General features: G+C 31.4%; 4 protein-coding genes across 15 annotated transcripts in view; 2 read left to right on the plus strand and 2 right to left on the minus strand.

Moving 5' to 3' along the window:
- LOC108555268 (RNA-binding protein 1) overlaps positions 1-7481 on the plus strand; it is a 10010-nt gene extending 2529 nt beyond the window's left edge. The window contains exons 4-5 of one of the 4 annotated variants that reach the window (XR_001890763.1): positions 594-1158; positions 7404-7481. Coding sequence is in view for 2 of the 4 variants with exons in the window: in XM_017910846.1 (XP_017766335.1) it covers positions 1869-1962 (94 nt within the window). In the remaining 2 variants the exon portion in view is untranslated. Of the gene's footprint in view, positions 1-593; positions 1159-1868; positions 2051-2375; positions 2479-7403 lie in introns of those variants that run through there. The other 3 variants (XR_001890762.1, XM_017910853.1, XM_017910846.1) reach the window with 3 other exon arrangements.
- LOC108555220 (RNA-binding protein 1-like) lies at positions 3116-10174 on the plus strand. 9 transcript variants are annotated; one of them, XR_001890758.1, is made up of 7 exons: positions 3116-3205; positions 3875-4088; positions 4182-4274; positions 4851-4898; positions 5038-5085; positions 6185-6360; positions 7404-7450. XR_001890758.1 is itself a non-coding variant. In XM_017910782.1 (7 exons), the coding sequence occupies exons 2-7, from the start codon at positions 3880-3882 to the stop codon at positions 9989-9991; spliced, it is 489 nt and encodes a 162-aa protein (XP_017766271.1). In that variant the 5' UTR covers positions 3116-3205; positions 3875-3879; the 3' UTR covers positions 9992-10174. The 9 variants fall into 9 exon arrangements, 8 of the variants coding, with proteins under 8 accessions (XP_017766271.1, XP_017766262.1, XP_017766279.1 ...); XM_017910782.1 differs by lacking the exon at positions 6185-6360 and adding an exon at positions 9988-10174 and having other exon boundaries at positions 7404-7490; XM_017910773.1 differs by lacking the exon at positions 6185-6360 and having other exon boundaries at positions 7404-8751.
- Positions 10175-10404: 230 nt separating this feature from the next.
- On the minus strand, positions 10405-15342 carry LOC108555301 (SET and MYND domain-containing protein 4). Its single transcript, XM_017910881.1, has 7 exons — positions 14648-15342; positions 12612-13140; positions 12117-12439; positions 11720-11928; positions 11435-11559; positions 11036-11245; positions 10405-10729 (listed from the first exon to the last, which is right to left on the minus strand). The coding sequence occupies exons 1-7, from the start codon at positions 14955-14957 to the stop codon at positions 10408-10410; spliced, it is 2028 nt and encodes a 675-aa protein (XP_017766370.1). The 5' UTR covers positions 14958-15342; the 3' UTR covers positions 10405-10407.
- Positions 15343-16771: 1429 nt separating this feature from the next.
- Positions 16772-20769, minus strand: part of LOC108555311 (aquaporin AQPAn.G) — a 95669-nt gene continuing 91671 nt past the window's right edge. Inside the window, exons 4-5 of the mRNA XM_017910892.1 lie at positions 19716-19802; positions 16772-17436 (exon numbers count right to left, since the gene is read on the minus strand). Of these exons, the coding sequence (XP_017766381.1) occupies positions 16981-17436; positions 19716-19802 (543 nt within the window). The 3' untranslated portion in view covers positions 16772-16980. The remainder of the gene's footprint in view (positions 17437-19715; positions 19803-20769) is intronic.

Genomic DNA, 20769 nt, shown 5'->3' on the forward strand with positions numbered 1-20769 from the left:
TTCGGTATTTGAAGACTAATTATAACAATTAGAAATTATTTAATAATTTCAACGATTGTATTTAATCACTTTATGCAGAAATTTCTTTAGCTTTATTCAAATACCGAATGAAAAAAACAAATTTTGATTCAATATTTCATTACATAGTAAAAGGTCTTAGCATTGAAATGCACGAACGTGCAAATATCTCAGACGCACTACGTATTTTTGACACGATTATTTATCGTATACGCATTGAAGCAGTTTTTAATTATACTATTTATTTTTAGTACATTAGCCTTGCAATATTAAATTTTATTTCTTTTTTTAAATGCAGAGTACTGTTTTGACATACTGCACTATGCGTTACGATAAGTACATAAAGGATAAGTCGAAACTACACATCCATCATATAAATTTAATCAATCAACTGCAGGTAGAGTCTTTTGTATGCATTAGAGTGGGCAGTCTAGGATAATTATAATAAAATATTACTGTTGCGTGAATCATATACAATTTTGTAAATTTGGATTAAGAAAAAAACTCGTGTATACCGATAGTGGCCAGGAGTATGATAACTTTGATGGTTATATTGCTAAAACTGACGTTTGCAGATTCTACCAGCGTCAGCTCCTAGCTCTGCTCGTCTCCCCGCCACTACTACTACTGCTACTACTACTACTACTACAGCCACCGTGAAAAAAAGTCTAGCAATCGAAACTGAACAAAAAAAAAGCCTGCCTGCCCACTAACTTCCCAACCAGTCACCATCAGTCACCACCAGTCACCGGTAGGAGCCAAGTCGTCCGTCAGTTGACAGTCCGATGCTGTCCGTCAGTCCGTCAGTCCGTCTGTTCCCCTTCAAAAAGACTTCTTCGGGCTACCTCAACCTCTAGCGGCTAGGAGCATCGTGAATCCATCGAACAGCCGACGCGATATGAACGAATACTTCTGTCAAAATCTCGGCGCGTCAGTCCGTTCGTCCGTCCCAACTTCTACTACTACTACTACTACTGCTACTACTACTACGTCGTCAACCATCACGTTAAATTTAGCCGACAACGCGACCGCCACTTCTCTTCGACTGAGCAAAGCAAAATGATCACCACCTACACACCATCCCACCACCACCCAACCAAGTACCACCACCACCAACCACTACATGTTCACAGTTGTCTGGTATTTCACCGATTTTCAAAGATTTTTTATCTTTTTTTTTTTTTAATCTAATTGATGGTGTCACGTTCTCTGTAGTCCAATGACAATTTATATTAATTATGTTTATTCAACAGATCTTTAGTGAACGGAATGCAAGGCACTGGTTAATATTTCTTTCTAATTATTTTAGTGATATGTTTCACATTGGACCAGAGAACTGCCGCCTGTTACATAATATGTACTTATCGAGATATATATTTACATATATATCTATAACAGTTACTAGTAAAAATTTAATTTAACTAATTTAATCCTACTTTCGTTTATTGGTTTCTCAGTATTGGTGAGATGTCATTTTGTATTAATTACTGTGTCTAACTAGATTTATCACCCCTTAGGCAAATAGGATTTAGCCAGTCCTAATTCTATTACAGTTGCCTTGTGATCATTTTCGTACCTATGTGTTTAACGCACGATGTTTTGTTTCGTCTCATACTTTATTTTATGTAGTGCCTAATATGAACATATTTCATCGTACATAAATTCCTGTTATATTTTAATAGAATATAAAATGTGATTTCGGTGCAGTTTTAGATAGTATATCTTTCAGAAAATTATACATATTTATTATGATAATATCATAAGATTTTGAGACGAAGTAAAAAGTCGTGCAATAAATTGTTTTCTGATTTTGTGTAAAAATGGTATAAAAATTGTTTTTAACATTTTAGGTCGAGGTCACGCAGTCCTCGTAGGAGATCTTTGACCCGAAGCCGCAGTCGAGACCGCCGTTCTCGTTCGGATTCCCGTGACAGACGGTACTAATATTATCACGAATTATAAAAACGAACGAAAAATTTTACCTGAAGGAGGAGCAGGAATTAAATCTTGCCACTATAACAAAAATAATCATCTCCACGTATACTTTTTTCAGTGTTCAGCATGGAATGTAATATCTTAGATAATACTATCTATAATCGTTAAAGACTGGTGAAAAAGAGTAACAAAAATTATTGACTTGTAGGATTCCATTGCATTTTATAACAAACTAAAATCTCAGTATTTTAACTTATAATACCAACGAAAAATTTATCTGATATTAAGCATTTTTAAATATTTGTGTTACTTTTTATGTATCATACATTGAAGTCTGGTTGGCAATGCAAAACAATGATGTAGCGAAGTGGAATTGAGGATCAAGTGAATATTTTCTAAGTGTGTTCTCTATTTACTTTCAGTTAGGTGCTAAATAAAAATTTTCGCGAGAATGGAAATGGACTATATGTGCCGGATAGACGATGTGGAACTGAACATGGATGGAACAACTAAAACCCTTAGTACAACGTGAAAAAATTGATTACAAAAGACTTGTCCATTAATATTAAATTTATTAAACCAGTATTGTATTCTAAATTGTATTGTATTTGTAAATCTCTTCATAGAGTTGTATATAATTAAATCTTTTATAATTTAAATCATGTAAAAAATAAAATTTTTATATTTGCTATAGCTAAATTATTATTTTTACACATTATTATCTATATCATTCTTTTAATTATCATATTAAAGTACATGAGAACATGTTTATTGTACTGTTGATGCAATTAAGTCAATACAGAGTATTTATTGAATTTCATTAAAGAATTGCTTTATATTACTTTTTTCTTAAATAAAGAATTAAAAATGTTTTTAGTAAAAAGGTATTACGGCTCAGTGTATTAATTTTATGATACAATTTATTTATAATTCAAATTAAAAAAAATATTTTAATCCTACATTAGCAGTGTAAATAGTAAAATTAATTATTATTTTAGAAATAAGATTTGATAAATAGAATAAATATAATTTTTAAATATAAATGTAATATAATTACATTAAACTTTCGTTTGACTAGAAAGTAGAAAGTAATATACATACACCAATGCCATCTTAGAAAGGAGGCTACGGAATGAGATTAACGCTATATGCGCCACCATTTTGTGGGCATTTCTACTTGTGCTGTTCGAGAGACTGGTTGTGTGTGTTATAAGACTATCAAATCTGTTTAATAAATTTAGACATTTATAATGTAAGTGAGATATAGTGATTTAGTAAAAACTGATACATATTTATTTACTTTTACATATTTTAAGATATATTATGAGCCAATAGAGCAAATGCTTTAAAATTTCCATGGCGTCGGTTTCTGTTTCGACAGATTCTAATGCCTCGTTATATTTGTATATTTATATAAACAAAATTTAAAACAAAGCAACTGTTATATGCAAGAAGAATATTTTAAATAATGCAAAAGACCTACCTATTCCATTTAAATTTACATATCCAATTGGTATAATTATTTCTCGTTACTACAGTGAATTGGGACCATAACATGGCGGTATACTAACTTTCGTTTTTCAGTGTAATTGACTAAGTTTTTTGACTACATTGACTGTAGATTACAAAAACTATTTATATAACATTAATCTAGTTATAAAACAGATATCCATAAATTATATATTACTATTAAATTATAAACGTTGAGAAAGCAGTATTATTTTCGCCACCGGTCGATATTTTTTTAGTATAGGTAAACTGACATTGGGTGTTGATTTATTCTCATCGACTATTCGGTAACATAACTATCAAGGACATAGTATCTATTCATATTAAACATTTATATGCTTGAAATACATGTGATCTATGCCAATTTATATCGATATTTTATTATATTAACCAAAATAATTGTTATTTACAGACAAAATGTCACGTTATCGTGAATGGGATCTTTCGTGTAAAGTATACGTTGGTAATCTAGGAAACAGTGCGAGTAAACATGAAATCGAAAGCGCATTCAGTAAATATGGTCCCCTTAGAAATGTATGGGTTGCCAGAAATCCACCTGGATTTGCATTTGTGGAATTTGAAGATCCACGTGATGCAGAAGACGCAGTCAGAGGATTAGATGGAACGTATGTGTTGTATAGGATGTGTGCAATAATTCATTTTTTATAAATAATTTTAATGTTGAATATAAAAAATTTTATTTTTCCGTCATTTTTTAGACGCTGTTGTGGAACCAGGGTTAGGGTAGAGATGTCCTCTGGAAGAAGTAGACGTGGTGGTGGTGGACGTAGACCAGGTCCAAGATATTCCAGGTAAGAAATCTTGAAGTATTAAATATCCGCATTTTACAGCAATGTTTGAGCTGCTGCAGCTGGCTAAGTGTCTCGCCAAGTAGGTATTACAGTGCAGTTTTTGAATAAGAATGTCAAGAAACAATGCACAGGATTCGGTGAATTTTTTTATGCACATAGGATGTAAATTGATATTTTTTTTCATTATTTTGTAAAGGAATGCCAATAGAATATATTATATTATTTTTATTTGATCTTACTGCTCTTCTGGCTAGTACCCTTATATGAATAGTTAATGCAAAGATTTGATAAACTATAATGATGTGAATATGCAATATATGAATGAATATAGAAAGAAATATGTTAAGCAAAATGAAATAGCCATATATAATATTTAAAAGTTTGTGAGGTTAGCAGAAGAGCAACCAAATACACTGCATGGGAAACCTAAACGGGAGATGCTCGGGCAAAGTTTTAGTTATGGCAGAGGTAGCAATTTCATTTATAGCTCATTTTTTTCCCATTGTAATCTCGTTGTGAATATGCTTAGCAAACAACAGGATTCACATACCATATATCTTTTTGACAAACTTGTAGGTCCAGATCTCGCAGTCCACGTAGGAGATCACTGGGTCGATATCCAAGGTAAGCCTTTCCTAGCCCTGTTGAACACAAATTTTCAGGTGCGAGTAGACAAAAGAAAGAAATCAAAGCGAATCGTGGCGATCGGCACCACTATGAGCCGTCTGAGAAACATACAACAGTTTTTCTTAATTTTTTTTAGGTCCTGGTCAAGAAGTCCACGCAGATCACCAATAAGCCGATATTCCAGGTAATTTCTTTTTGATATACAATTTTATCAAATTTTCAGGGCCCATCCAAGAATATTCGATCTACAAATTACAAGTAGGTATTTGCAAGTACCGCTTGTATTGTGATCATCGCAATTTTGCACGCAGAATCACAATATATCATGTAAAACATGTAGAGTAATTTTGTTCAAAATGTCTGAATTTAAAAAATTGCGTAATTGTCACGATCGGCGGTCAAATATTGTTAATTGATTGGTGTAAGTTGGAGAGGACAGGACTATAATAGATAGGCGGTGGACGAAGTAATAATTTGAACCTAGAAAAAAGGGAAATCAAAATTTGAGATTAAGAATTATTTGGCAACTACAAAGCTTGTTTGAAGTATAAAAAACAGCATCGGTGGCAGGTAAAAGTAAATCATAGCGGTGTCTGGTGTTATTTTTTACCAGTTTAAAGCAGTTTATTTCTAATGCTTGTTGCGAATTTATTATATAGAACTTGATTAATTTTACTTTGTAAGTGTCTGAAATTAAGTTGTTCGGTATTTGAAGACTAATTATAACAATTAGAAATTATTTAATAATTTCAACGATTGTATTTAATCACTTTATGCAGAAATTTCTTTAGCTTTATTCAAATACCGAATGAAAAAAACAAATTTTGATTCAATATTTCATTACATAGTAAAAGGTCTTAGCATTGAAATGCACGAACGTGCAAATATCTCAGACGCACTACGTATTTTAGACACGATTATTTATCGTATACGCATTGAAGCAGTGTTTAACTATACTAATTATTTTTAGTATATTATCTAAATTTTATTTTTCTTTTAAATGCGGTGTACTGTTTTAGCATACTGCACTATGCGTTACGATAAGTATATAAAGGATAAGTCGAAGCTACACATCCATCATATAAATTTAATCAATCAACTGCAGGTAGAGTCTTTTGTATGCATTAGAGTGGGCAGTCTAGGATAATTATAATAAAATATTACTGTTGCGTGAATCATATACAATTTTGTAAATTTGGATTAAGAAAAAAACTCGTGTATACCGATAGTGGCCAGGAGTATGATAACTTTGATGGTTATATTGCTAAAACTGACGTTTGCAGATTCTACCAGCGTCAGCTCCTAGCTCTGCTCGTCTCCCCGCCACTACTACTACTGCTACTACTACTACTACTACAGCCACCGTGAAAAAAAGTCTAGCAATCGAAACTGAACAAAAAAAAAGCCTGCCTGCCCACTAACTTCCCAACCAGTCACCATCAGTCACCACCAGTCACCGGTAGGAGCCAAGTCGTCCGTCAGTTGACAGTCCGATGCTGTCCGTCAGTCCGTCAGTCCGTCTGTTCCCCTTCAAAAAGACTTCTTCGGGCTACCTCAACCTCTAGTGGCTAGGAGCATCGTGAATCCATCGAACAGCCGACGCGATATGAACGAATACTTCTGTCAAAATCTCGGCGCGTCAGTCCGTTCGTCCGTCCCAACTTCTACTACTACTACTACTACTACTACTACTGCTACTACTACTACGTCGTCAACCATCACGTTAAATTTAGCCGACAACGCGACCGCCACTTCTCTTCGACTGAGCAAAGCAAAATGATCACCACCTACACACCATCCCACCACCACATCTTTTTTTTTTTTTTTTAATCTAATTGATGGTGTCACGTTCTCTGCCGTCCAATGACAATTTATATTAATTATGCTTATTCAACAGATCTTTAGCGAACGGAACGCATGACACTGGTTAATATTTCTTTCTAATTATTTTAGTGATACGTTACACATTGGACCAGGGAACTGCCGCCTGTTACGTAATATGTATTTATGGAGATATATATACATATATACATATATATCTATAACAGTTACTTGTAAAAATTTAATTTAACTAAATTAATCCTACTTTCGTTTATTGGTTTCTCATTATTGGTGAGATGTCATTTTGTATTAATTATTGTGTCTAACTAGTTTTATCACCCCTTAGGCAAATAGGAATTAGCCAGTTCTAATTCTATTACAGTTGCCTTGCGACCATTTTCGTACCTATGTGTTTAATGCACGATGTTTTGTTTCGTCTCATGCTGTATTTTATGTAGTGTCTAATACGAGTATATTTCATTTTACATACATTCGTGTTATATTTTAAGAGAATATAAAATGTGATTTCGGTGCAATTTTAGATAGTATATCTTTCAAAAAATTGTTCATATTTAGTACAGTGGTACCATAAGATTGGAGACGAAGTAAAAAGTCGTGCAATAATAAATTGTTTTCTTAATTTTTGTAAAAATGGTATAAAAATTCTTTTTAATATTTTAGGTCGAGGTCCCGCAGCCCGCGCAGGAGATCTCTGACCCGTAGCCGCAGCCGAGACCGCCGTTCTCGTTCGGATTCCCGTGACAGACGGTACTAATATTACCACAAATTAAAAAACAAATGAAAAATTTAGCTGAAGGAGGAGCAGGAATTAAATCTTGCTCTTCTAACTTAAAAATAATCATCTCCGCATATACTTTTGTACTGTCCAACGTGGAATGAAATATCTTAGATAATACTATCTATGATCGTTGAAGAGTGGTGGAAAAAACAAACAAAAATTATTAACCTATAGAATTCCATTGTACGTTATAACTAAATGAAATCTCAGTATTTTAACTTTTAGTACCGCTGAAAAATTGGTCTGTGATATTATCACGTTGGGCGCGGCGTCAGTCTGTGTGGACTAACAGTGAACTTTTCGTTTGGGTGACATGATCAATATTATAAATGTTACAATGTATTTACAAAGAGTTCAAGAGCTAACTTACCATACCATTATGCTGTCTTTCTCAATGGGCATTTATTGCATCACTCTCATAGCCCGAACGGACAGATCGTCGCTGTTTGTCACACTCAACGTGTTAAGCAATTTTAAATAGTCATATTACCTATTATCTATTATACATCTGAGGCGGCTCTTCTAAATGAAGAGTGTTTGAAGGAAGAGAACGGAAGGAGAAGAAAAAAGATGATTTTGTACTGGGTCTGCTAGTGGACTCTTCAGTAAGGCTACTCAGCAAGCCCATGCCTCAGTTGTTGGTGCATCAGTGGCAGGTCTGGTTAGGGCGAACTGAGTACTTTCTAGAAACCTCAAATACATTTTCATTCTAAAGTCTTAAATTCGTAGGAGTACAAAGTAATTAATGCAACATGAAATGACTGTTTCCTATTGTTCCATGAATTTCTTCACACCAGAAACTACTGTGCCCCAAGTCAGTACATCTTAGCATTAGTTAAATACTCACTTTTATATTTATCATTATAATTGTTCTCAATTGTCACCGAATTTGTTTGTTTTACTCGTACACTTTAAAACAATAAGCACATCTTGTAAGAGATCAATTACACTCGATAGCTCGCGTCACAAAATGTTTTTATGTATGTAAAATGCGCTTGTACATAATATAACGTGTACGCGTGTGTCCCGTGCATGCGTGATTGTTGACACGCACTTAGGTGTGTAAGTGGTAAATTTTTACATTTGTTTTACACGTGTATAAAGTTAACGACTTAAATACTAAATATTGTGTACGTATTTGTTTCGTATCTCTTACAATTGTCGTTTATTTTTATTATTATCACTGTACTTCGATGTACTTTCTTATGTACACGTGACAACGATTATACTTTTTTCTTTGTACATATAAAATCGGTTTTCTTTTGCCTTCCATCTAGCACATTTAGTTGCTCCTTTCTCTTGAACACTTTTAGTACCTAACTGTAAACTTTAGTACCTAACTAGATAATACACTTAGAAAATATTTATTTCATTTAAAATTTAACTTCGCTTCATGGTTGTTTTGCACTGTGAATTGGAATTCAATGTGTAGCGATCGCTTTGCACTCGCCTCCAGAGGGATTCATGGAGGCTCGAGGTTTCTCGACAGTACTCAGTTTGCTTCTTACATATGGAAGTTGCCGACCTGCCATTGGTATCCCTGCGTCAGAGGCATGGGCCTGCTAGGTAGCCTTACCGAAGAGTCCGCTAGCAGGCCCAGGACGAAACAAATCCATTCTTTTCCTTCTACTCACGTCATTTTTTAAACACTCTTCGTTTAGAAGAGCTGCCTGAATTGTTTTGGTGTCCTATTACAAATAGCAGTTTGATGTTTATTATGGGGGCAGGACAGTTTGAAATTTGGAAAAAATCGATTTTTTTTTGTTTGTTTGTCTACAATAGTAATCTGGAGTCTTAGAAGTGATATATGAAAAGTCCCAGCCTTTAAAACTATTTTTTAATGTAAGGAGTGTAAAACCGATTCGCGATCTTGCGTGCCATAACGCATCGGTACATGCGTAATGGCTTGATGTGACAGTTATTATCATGGAGTCGATTCTAAAAGTGATAATATAAGAAACGTTGAAATTTTGATAATAATATCTGGCGTTTAGCTCCAGAAAATTTATTTAGCGCCACTACAAACGTTAAGATTACTGCTTATATTGCTGTTAATATTTTCAATAAAGGCATTTTTAGTGTTTTATTAATTATGAGTACTATGAATATAACCATAGGATCAAGAGTTGCTACACTATACGACACAATCGAAGAAAGGATTAAAACATTTAATACACGATCGTTTAGAAAGTCTAAAAAAGGTCGAATCGCCCACACATCCAGTCTATCAGCCGTGCAATAGACTAAAGTTGAAGCAGATGGTCATGCATTGATGTTCGATTTTCCTTAAATGGTTAACAATTTCAAAAGATATTAACAAAAAGGCGTAAAAGTTTTTCGTAAAAGTTCGATAGCTCAACTATAAGTAGCTATTGTTTTGCTAATTTTCAAAGAAATTGAAATGTTCGAACGTCAATGCCTAGAGAATAAGTTATAGTTTCAAGTCCTTTTTGATTTTTTTTCCAGCTGATCCCATTTGGCTGAAATCCTGCACACCGAAAGGCCATCTTGACAAAAATTACTTCAGAATGATGACGTCGCAAAGTTAAATAAGGGACTTTTTTAAAAAACTTGATGCTGTTTTATATAGTTTATAATATGTTGGAATAAGTCAGAAAAGCTTATATGAATGAAGCGTTTACTTTTTCTCCGGTGTTCCTTTAAAGTATCACTAATTTCTGAGCGCGTCAAACTATCCTGCCCCCTTAATAGAAATTAATAAAGTACTGAAGTAATAGTACAGTAGAGTTGTGTTTGTGTATTTCTTGTCCTGTTTTAAGTACTCGATTATAATTACTCAATTATAATAAATATTATTTTGTATTAAAAATAGGTTTTATGTATGTTTTATTCTCAAATTCTTGATTTTGTAGAAGTAGCGAGTTCTTAAATGTAAGAAATATTGCCTAAGGCAAGCATACATAATCGGACACTTTGTTGGCAAAGATGATAGTCCCTTACCGGTAAAGCAAGAGTTTCATCTAAAAGCTTCAGAACTTTTAAATAAGATTTTAACGCTTCCTGATGATTTCCTTCTTCTAAATATTGAGAGGCAACTTTGAGGATCTCATCTGTATCTTGCAGTGCTTTTAAACCTTTTAAAATATTCGTGCTTTTGTTACATTTGGGACATCTAATCATAAATTCGTTTGTATCTGTTCTTACGAGTAGGACGTTTCCACATTCTTTTCCAGTTTCACACTTGAATCTGAAAAAAATAATATACTTGATATTTTCAATTCCATATTTCATGCTGAGGTTAAAGATTATGAGCAGTGATAATATAGTTATTATATAATTATATTATTTGTGCCTAATAATAATATTTGATAATATAAATATCACTCTTGACAATGAATTTAGTCGTAATAAGAAATAATCGTATTTTCTGTTCCACAGTTAAATATAAGGATTTATCTCTAACATAATTTGCATGAACTCAATTTTGTGTTATGTCATATATGTCATATTATTTTGCATTGCTTCTTCTCCATCGTGCTTAAATAAGTGATACCTTAGAACAGTTGGATCGATTTTTTCTAAAACAGGCCAATGTGCTACACATGCTTCACAGTTACAGTCGAACCAGTATTGTAATCTTAGTTTTCTCTTTCGTTCATCTTCCGGAGTAGTTATAAAAATTGGGCCATAGTTTTCAGAAACTTCCTCTCCTGCCGGAATGGAGCGAATTGCTCGTACAACCATAGTGGTACCTACGAAGTACCTATATATCCAATGATAAGTGTTTACAATTTATTATGTTATATACAATGGTATATTTAGTGTATGAATGCTTTTAAGTATAGTTATTAAATTACAATTTCAGACGACCTTGATTGCGAATTTCATTGTTGTGTATAATAATTATAATATATATATATATTATAATTTTAAAATATAAGATTCCATTTACCTGATGATACCAGGGTTGCAAGAATGATTAAATAAGGCCACTGTTGGGTAAATTCCTCCACCAATAAAAACACTTTTACCTTTTGCCAGCATATTTTTGACTCTTGGTATCGCCAATTCTGATATCTGAAAATCACACGCGAGTGAATAAAATTGTTAGAAAGATATATTGAAAATTATATCATTGTTTATTTTCATATTATGCATTTTTAAATCTTTCTATTTTTTTTTTTTTTTTGTATTTTATAATCGATACTAATGTAACTAATACTTGTATGTAACTTACTTCATGTGCATTAAATTGTATCAACATTAAATAACGCAGAATTAACCCGCCTATATACAATTCACCATCAGAAGGTTTGACTTGTGCTGTATCTGGAGTTTTAACATGTTCCGGAAAATAACAGCTTTTTTTTAATACTCTCAATAACCAACTAGCTATGTATGTTCTGTGAAAAAGATCTTCTGGTGTTTTTTCATCCTCGTGAGTTACTGCATGAAGATAAACATGAGTGTATATTGTACATATACTTCTGACAATGAATTTATTAATAAATATATTTAATTTGCTAAAATAAATTAGTATAATATTAATTTTATTTTAAATACGTTTCTCCTCAATGTTAATACGAATATAAGTAACTAACTAATTATCTAAGTGGTATTAATAAATTAATTACTTAAGTCATAAACATCTTCGAAGTCGTTTGTTCGATAAGGTCGCTGTACTGAAACCTCGCACTTGTGCTTCGAATTTAATAATTTACTTTTAAACTTGTATAACTCTTCAAATGGATATTGAATAATTGATTTCAAGGCTAAAAAACAGTTTACGGAGGTTCCTGAAGTCCACAAAGTGGATAATAGTGTGCATTCGTTTTTATGGATCTCAGCATCCTGGTCTCTGCAGGAAATACTACAATAAGCCACATAACTGCATAGTTCACAAGCGGTTGGTATTGGTATGAATATCTTCACAAAACAGTAATGACAGTTTGAGAGTCTGAAATGAAATTATTTTAATTTTAATATTGATTATTTCACAAATGTTTCATAATTTTTAAAATATTTTTTGGAACTAATAAATAGTAATTTAATTATCATTAAGTCATTATCATTAGTAACACCATGAAACAAAAATTGTCATATTACCAACATTTGATAAATAACCTAACCTGTATTCCGCTAATAGGAATGCACAATATGGCTTTTCTATTACTAATATCTCGCCAGGCTCGATATCTCTTGTAGCAATAGCATGTCTACCTATATTACCACCTTCATCTTTGATATTGACTGATTTGCTGCAAGAAGGATACAGAGGATTGCAGTCTTCTATTTTAAGACTCGGTTTTTTAGGTTCGTTAATTCTTTGTTTTTGGGAAATCTTCATTGTTTTTTGTGCCAATTGATTACCCTTTTCTATCACGGCAAGCATAACTCTAATATCCATTTCAAGTTTTTGTTTTTTCTCTAGTGACACATTTGCAGTGTCTAAAGCTTGCAGAGTGTTTCTAAATGCTAGGATAGCCTCATCGTGTCTCTTTAATCCTAGCAAACATCTAGCACGTCGTTCTTGTATTTTGTAAAGAAGTTCCTGCGGGTAACCGACGCGTAAAGCTTCCTCTGCATCTGTCAGAGCATAACTGTATTGTTCCAGATGGTAAAGCGTTGCTGAACGATTCCCCAATACGACGCCTAAGTCTGTGGAATAAATTCATAATTGACTTAATTGTAATTTAATACGAGTTTAAATTGAGTTTATGAATATTATTTATGATTCTTGAAAGTAAACAAGTTTTTGTAAATTTAATTATATTTGAACATAATTAAAATAGTGTTAAACATTAATTTGTCAAGTTATATATATTTACAAGCTGTGTAATTTATTTGTAGGATTAGGTTAGGTAGAAACGTACCAGATAGGAAAAGCATCGTAAAACAACCATCCTAGAAGTAATAAAATTAGTGTTTGAACAGTACAAAAGAGGTTAAACAGATTTAATCCGGTAGTTTGTGTGGAAAGACCATAAAAGACTACTACTTATTAGATAACAACAAGTTACATTTAAAATTCATTTAAGAAATCTGTGCCCCTTCATGTATTAACTGAAAATTATTTTTACGTATTTCATCTTCGAGAAATATAATAATAATATGAAATAAAGCAAGAATTTTCCTGAAATTAAAAATTTGATAAATATTTGCTTATTGAAAGTGTAGCTATTGATTTTGGTATAAGAAATTATTTAAACTGGAGTATGGTAAAAATTTGAAAATATCACAGGTACAGATTTTCTACATAGCAAATCGAAATTAAAATTTTGGTTTTTATTAAACTGTGATGTTGTAGTATAATAGAAAAATAAAACAATGAGCAAAAAAGAAAATACATTTAAAGACAAAGAGTATAATATTATATTATCTTACAATGGTCAATATTTAAAGTAAGGATATTCGATAAACGTATTTGTATGAGCTTCCCTCTAGTGGCAAGTATAGGAAGTTAATCTTTATAGATTATTTTTATAGATTATTGCTATTTGGTTTATAAAAATTTGAACTATTTAATTTTCGAATGTATACACGTAACTGGATAATAAAAAAGAGGTAACAATACATTTAGTTATGTTATAAAATATTAATAGTGTAAATAATATACACAGTTCGAAATAGTTACAATAATAATGCTGGTCAGAATATATATTTTGAATATTTAAAATTATTCTTTGAATTCATAATTAAAATTCAATTCAATTAATTTCAATTAGATTTTATTAAGCACTTAATGTTAATTAAACAGCTTTATAAATAATATTATTCAATAGATTTTTGAATACACTTACAAAAAAAAAAAAATAATAAAAATTGGATAATATTATTATTTATAATTTCTTTTACACTATTGCCACAAGGTTATACATTATATTAGAAATTACATATATTACGTGTTAGAATTGGATTAAAAAAAGTGCTCTGATAAAAGTAACGAACGTTGTAATCGTTATATTGAGTTTACAACGCCTCATCATAATTGCAATATTAATATAGGGTCGGTACGATAAAGTGGACGCGTTGCCGACATAATTCATGGAAACTGTACCGATTGTTACGAGGCGATAAATTTTTCCAGAACAAATAACACGTGAGACCGTAACGCTTGAACAGTGTTAAATAAATACCGGCGATAGCATCAACAATCATTAATTACCTTTCCGTGGTGCCAACAGGACTGCATTCGAATACGTTTCCAATGCTTTAACGAATTCACCGCGGCCAAAATGCTTGTTACCGACGTCCTTGAGTTTCAGAGCTTTCTCGCTGTTCTTCAACATTTGGTCATCCATGAGATGTAAAGACAAATCGTAAATCTGTGGATAACCCAATACGAAGCCGATCCTTTCCCAGTTATTATTCAGGCAAATAAATTTTTTCATATCCTGTGGTGTAATCGCATTTTTCAGTTTGATGAAATTTGATCGAAAGTAATCACTAATTTCGTTGTCGTCTTCTTTGAACATTTTCGCACACTTCTAGGTAACTTTTTGTTACATAAAATATTTTACGTTTCGTAAGTGTTCAACGACGGTCACTTTATAGGTGCTCATTATACTACTTGCGAACTTTTTCACAGTTTACTGCATATTTTCGTGGAAGAAGAATGTACACGTAAGAATATGGAAGTACTTTCTCTTCTTGACTGAAAAGAACGTTTTCGTTCACTAAGAAGATTCTAGATTTTTAGAATGTTTATTACTCTCACTTGTGCAAGTAGTTCGATCGATCTAAACGATTACAATTAAATTTTCAGTCGGGCTGCAACTCGGTTGATACGTTACCGGTCGACGTCACACGAAACTACTGACATCACCCAGGCACCCTAAAACTATGTTCATCTATTTCTGTATGGGTTATTTCTAGCACTTGGAATATGAGATGTGCGAGACAACAAGGAAGTTCGACAGAAGCATGTGTCGTTACTGACGCGCGAATTTAATGCTGGTGATTTGTTCTACAAATTAAATCCTTTGGTAAAAGGTTGTAGGAATTAACGTTTGATGAGCAGCAATTAAGAAGGTTATATTACGTACACGCAAGGTAGAAGTATGTAAGTATACCTTCGCAGCTTTAAAGGATAGGTATATAAATTTTTTACTCAGATTATCGATTGAGAAATTTTTTTATTAAGATATTTCAAACATTCTATTTCGTTTTTTACATCTTCATTGAATATTAAATGGAAACATATTAAAATTTTTACTTCTATATAAGTTTTATTTATATTTTCATTTAAATTTTATTTCATAATAAAATATTAATCAAAATTTAAAATATACAATTTGAAATAATATTTAATATAAATAGATAGAAAATTCTGATTATGATTAAATATGATCTTCAATGTTATTTGGTGTCATATAAAAATGATTAAAGTAGGGTGATAGTATTCATATAAATGATTAAAATTCAATAAAATCTTTGCATTAATTAACGTTCTACATTTTTATTTTTATTAAAATCATCATTGTTTATTAACTAAAATAATTTTAGATGTTTGAGGAAAGGTGAAAGAACTACTTGGTTCAAAAAATAAGTCATTTATATGTACTATATATAGTGTGCAATATAAATCATGTATTTATATGTGGTATCTTACAAACTAATTTAAGTACAATATGTACAAAACTTAAACGAGGTATAAAATATCAATACGAAATGTACATGGATGTAGTTTTTTTTTTTTTGTGATAAAAATGCAATTCTATTGAACAAAATTGTATAGTGTCAAGTATGATTTCGATGGAACATATATTCATAACAAATTTTATGTTACTGTTAAAAGCATTGATTAAAGTGTAACAAATTTTACAAATTCTTTAGATAAATTTATATTAAGATTTAGAGCGTATTTAATTCCTTTTTGTTATTGTTAATGATAATCATTGAACAGATTTATTGCATTAAACATACTATTAACAGTAACAAAGTCTATTTTTACAAAGACACTGTTAAGTTTCTTATCCAAATACAATATTTATTTTTTGAATTACTGTATGCAAAATGCGTTAATTACGTTTGCATAATTTAATTTTGCCAAATCTTAATTGACTTATCTTTTGCTTCCTTCTAAAATACTCAAAATGGAAATAACTGAAACGTATAAATATACCCTGTCTCGTCAGTTAAGAATAAGGTCTAAAAGAACGCAAAAATTTAGTACACTAAACACCTAATCGTACTAAATACTTGTCAAAATGTTACTCAGACTATACAATGTATCGTAATAAACAGAACATCCAATCCTTTACCAATTAAAAATATTCGATCAGTCGGCGTTTCATTTTATAAAAATATCTCGTTATCAATTTCAAATATTAATTAAATCGAACAATCTTTTTTCGCAAAAGTCACCATCGACATGCTTCTTAATATATTGAGTCCAATAATCTTCCTTTCAGTAGACATTAACACAATTTTGATTTGTTTTCTATTTCGAGAAAAATAGGTCTCCAGTATAAGCGATATTTACATTCATTTTTCTTTTCAGAAGTCGTAAGAAGCTTCATCGTCCTCCTTCTTACGTCTGAATGCTATTTTGTACAATCCACCTGCAGCACAAGCTCCAAGAATTGGTCCAACCCAATAAATCCAAAGATTTTTCCATTGACCTAAGATGACAGCAGGGCCTAATGTCCTGGCAGGGTTCATGCTACTTCCTGTTACTGGTACAGCAGCCATATGAGCTACGGTGATAGTCAATCCAATCGCTAAAGGTGCCCATCCTTTTGTATCGCTTCTATGGGGATCTGTCACTGCATGAACAACCAGGAGCAAGAGGAATGTGACGATCGCCTCCATGAAAATACCTTGGCTTTCGCTGACCGTGCCACTTAGGTCCGTAGCACCTAAGCCTCGAGTAGTCGCCTTTGCTGGGATCAATAACTGCAAAAAATTACAATAATTAATTTTGGAAATATTTTTAAAATATACTAGATTCATCTATATGAAAAAATATCAAAGATCAAATACAGCTATTAAATTTTCCTGCGTTATCAAACGTTATAAAGTACATTAAGGAAGAATGATACCGATAAGATTTATAATAAAAATATTGAAATTTTGAACAAACTTTTTATAGCGGCTTAAATTTAGAAATATAAAAATGAAAAATAAAATTAAATTAATAGAAGACTATGAAATATATATGAAAATATAAAATATAAATATTATTTATAAAAAATTAAAACAATTAAATAAAGTTAAAGTAAAAAAAAATTAAAAATAAAGAATAAGTATAATATTAAAATAAAAGAAAGATTCATTTACTTTTCTTGAAATATTTATATAATTCTTCTCATTTTTTATCAATATCTGGACGATTTCAGAAATAAAGTTTAGAAATCGAATGATAAATCATTAAAGTATCATTCTATAAAAGTTCCTATCTTCGAATTGGTGAATGAGTTTTCGTGGTCAGTTTTCAGCTTATCGCATTCTATCAGGTTCCATTTCTTTTATTTTTTACTTAATACACTAAAATGACAACTGGTGATCGGTTAAAGAATGATTCGGTGCTTTTTTCAGTCACGTCAATTAGTACTGTTAGCATGAAACATTATGTCACAGCCGAAAAAAGGTAACTATGCTCGCTCTTCAATCGTACCGTTCTTATTGGGTAATTATAGTCGCATTTCGTTCAATGGGATCAGGTTTTGGGCGACTATGGCCCAGCAGCTGTAACGGTGAGGTTAATAGCTAACACATTGCATTATGTAATTTAATGCAACAGTATTTCAGGTATAAGCACGTCGTAACACTCATGCTTTATTACCGTTTAAAAAAATATTTATTTATTATTACCCATTACTTAAAATGACAAAACTACAAACGAGTGTAGTATTAATAAAATTATAATGTTTATTTTAAAAAGTTTGTTTATTAATTAGCCGAATAATCAAATATAACATAAACATAATTTTTTTATTATGTGCCATAACACACATCCGTGTGATTAACGATGTTCATACGTTTTTGTAATTAGGGTATCTTTTCTACATAAAGTTTGTACCACTCTATAAAAGAAAAAATGATAATTTTAACAAACGTATTTCAAATGTCGAATCAGAATATTATTATTTTCATTCTTTTTAATTAAAAGAACTAGTATTCATATAAAACAATGTATAAGCAATTGCACATTTTTTTCTTTTTATTGAAAACAACATAATTTTTATTTGTTATAAATTTAATTTCTTTATTACTGCTTATTTTCAAAATTAATTTAATATAATATTAAATCAATTGATACCAATACAATTTGCATTTATAGTTAATTAAAAGTATCAATTCAAGTACATTGTATTAGCTATTATGAAGTGTATTTCATTTGCATTATAATGCACGTGTAAAGTGATCATGCATTGATTGTTATCAATCGTGAGATGTGATAGACCATCAAAAGCTAATCATAGAGATTAATGTGCATATGAATCAACTGTCACGAGTGGATCAAGTATAATGTATAATACTTCGTCAGTCCGAGCGTGCGTGTGTCTGTAATTTGCTTGACTCGTTACCTTCTGATGTAACCCACGTCGGTAAACAGATCACAGGACCTTGACCTTCACGAGCATTTTAATTAAAACGAAATGATTAAACAGTTTTTTTTTTCAACGATTGAAGAGTAAAAATAGAAAAGTTAAAGAAATAAGCAAAAAGAAAATCCATTGTATTGTAATACATACCTACTGCAGCACGGTACACAATACTATCATCGTATATCATTCTCGAAATTTATTCCGATTGATAATTGTTGCTATTTATAAAACTCGCATAATTGATAATTTACTACGAAATTGATAATTTATACAATTATGAAATTTCAATATTAATTAAAAATTGCTCATTATTTACCTTATGATAACGTATCGACTCTGCTTACTTTCGCTCACTGTTTACATCTCGGATCATTAAACACAGCACCTTTGCAATGTGCGTACATATGTCACATAGTGTGTTATATGACGTGAATGCGACAAGCAAATCGAAATTTGTGAAATTTCGACAAAGTTTTCACAAGGGTTTATGGAAACTCGATGTCACGCGTTGCGATACCCGAAATAGGTTATGTCGAGGAAATTATTTGTTAGTATTTAACATTGTGGACCTGTAGATAATGAAAATCTGACCAACGATAAATGTGTCTATTAGTAATAAGTAGATTATTGGGTATTACTTGACTGACAAGTGAAAATGTGTCTTCTAATGAAATTAGTTACGTTTACCTTCAAAACTGCTGATCCGCTCACTAGGAGGCCTACTGATACCGCTGGATTCACATGACATCCTGAAATCGGACCTAGTACCTACAACAAGAATAATACACATTTGGTATACGTACGTAGAACGTAAATTAATATATATTTTTATATATTTAATATAGATTTTTAATATAATACAATTATTTTTAATATTAGTTCCTAAAATTATTTACGGATACGTTTTATTTATTGTTATATGCAATTGCATTTTACACGTCACTTTTAGTTTCATTTACGATTCTTAACTCTATGCACTCCGTGCATTTTTGCTCACGTCGATCAGTGATGAAAAAGATTTTTGTAATGGAAAATATTGCGAAATTAAAATTTTTGTTCGAAAAAGAAAAAAGAATTAAACTATTTATATATCAATATATCAAATTTAAAATTATCCAATGATGCGTGAAATATCGAAATAAAATAATTGTACGTCTTAATTTTTATATGATTTCTTATTTACTGTTTTAAAAATATCGTCGACTTTGTGGCAGAAAGTCTTGAATTACTATTTGTCTGTAATGAAAAAAATCGCTGAGTGCAAAGGGTTAAAAGCACCTACGAGTTTCTTCATAAAGTACTTTGTTCATTTTCGTCAGTGGAAACAGAAGTAAATAATAAATTGCGGCTTCGTAATCTCGCCGTAGTGGCGCCACTGGACTGCAAAGGGTTATTTGCAATAACGAAGTGCGTTTATATCTGCTAGTTCAATAGAAACAATCTACTTTTGTAAAATAATACTTCTAAATAATGAAAGATAAGAAAATAAAGGTTAACAAACCTATAATTAAAATAATTTTCGAATTAAAGTATTTTCCAAAATAAACTTCGTATATCAGCTGAATACAATGAATATTTACAAAGATTGGTACAGAAGATTACATTTTATAAAGAGACAAAGAAGTCTCGCTTCTTGTCAGGCAAACATACACTTGCATGATTTACCACGATCGCCCTAGAAACGAGTAGCATGCGTGCACGTTACGTGAGAGAGATAACGCTCGTGTTCCAAAAT

This window comes from Eufriesea mexicana, unplaced genomic scaffold (assembly GCF_001483705.2).
Source record: "Eufriesea mexicana isolate 0111107269 unplaced genomic scaffold, ASM148370v2 scaffold474474847, whole genome shotgun sequence".
Taxonomy (NCBI): Eukaryota; Metazoa; Arthropoda; class Insecta; order Hymenoptera; family Apidae; genus Eufriesea; species Eufriesea mexicana.

Bases quoted from the DNA above. Each gene is read 5' to 3' on its own strand.
- LOC108555220 (XM_017910773.1), top strand. From the start codon at position 3,880: ATGTCACGTTATCGTGAATGGGATCTTTCGTGTAAAGTATACGTTGGT. The intron at 4,089-4,181 runs GTATGTGTTGTA...GTCATTTTTTAG, and splicing joins GTCAGAGGATTAGATGGAAC to ACGCTGTTGTGGAACCAGGG. The intron at 5,086-7,403 runs GTAATTTCTTTT...TTAATATTTTAG, and splicing joins CCAATAAGCCGATATTCCAG to GTCGAGGTCCCGCAGCCCGC.
- LOC108555301 (XM_017910881.1), bottom strand. From the start codon at position 14,957: ATGTTCAAAGAAGACGACAACGAAATTAGTGATTACTTTCGATCAAAT. The intron at 12,440-12,611 runs GTTAGGTTATTT...ATTTCATTTCAG, and splicing joins TTCCTATTAGCGGAATACAG to ACTCTCAAACTGTCATTACT. The intron at 11,560-11,719 runs GTAAGTTACATA...TGTGATTTTCAG, and splicing joins TACAATTTAATGCACATGAA to ATATCAGAATTGGCGATACC.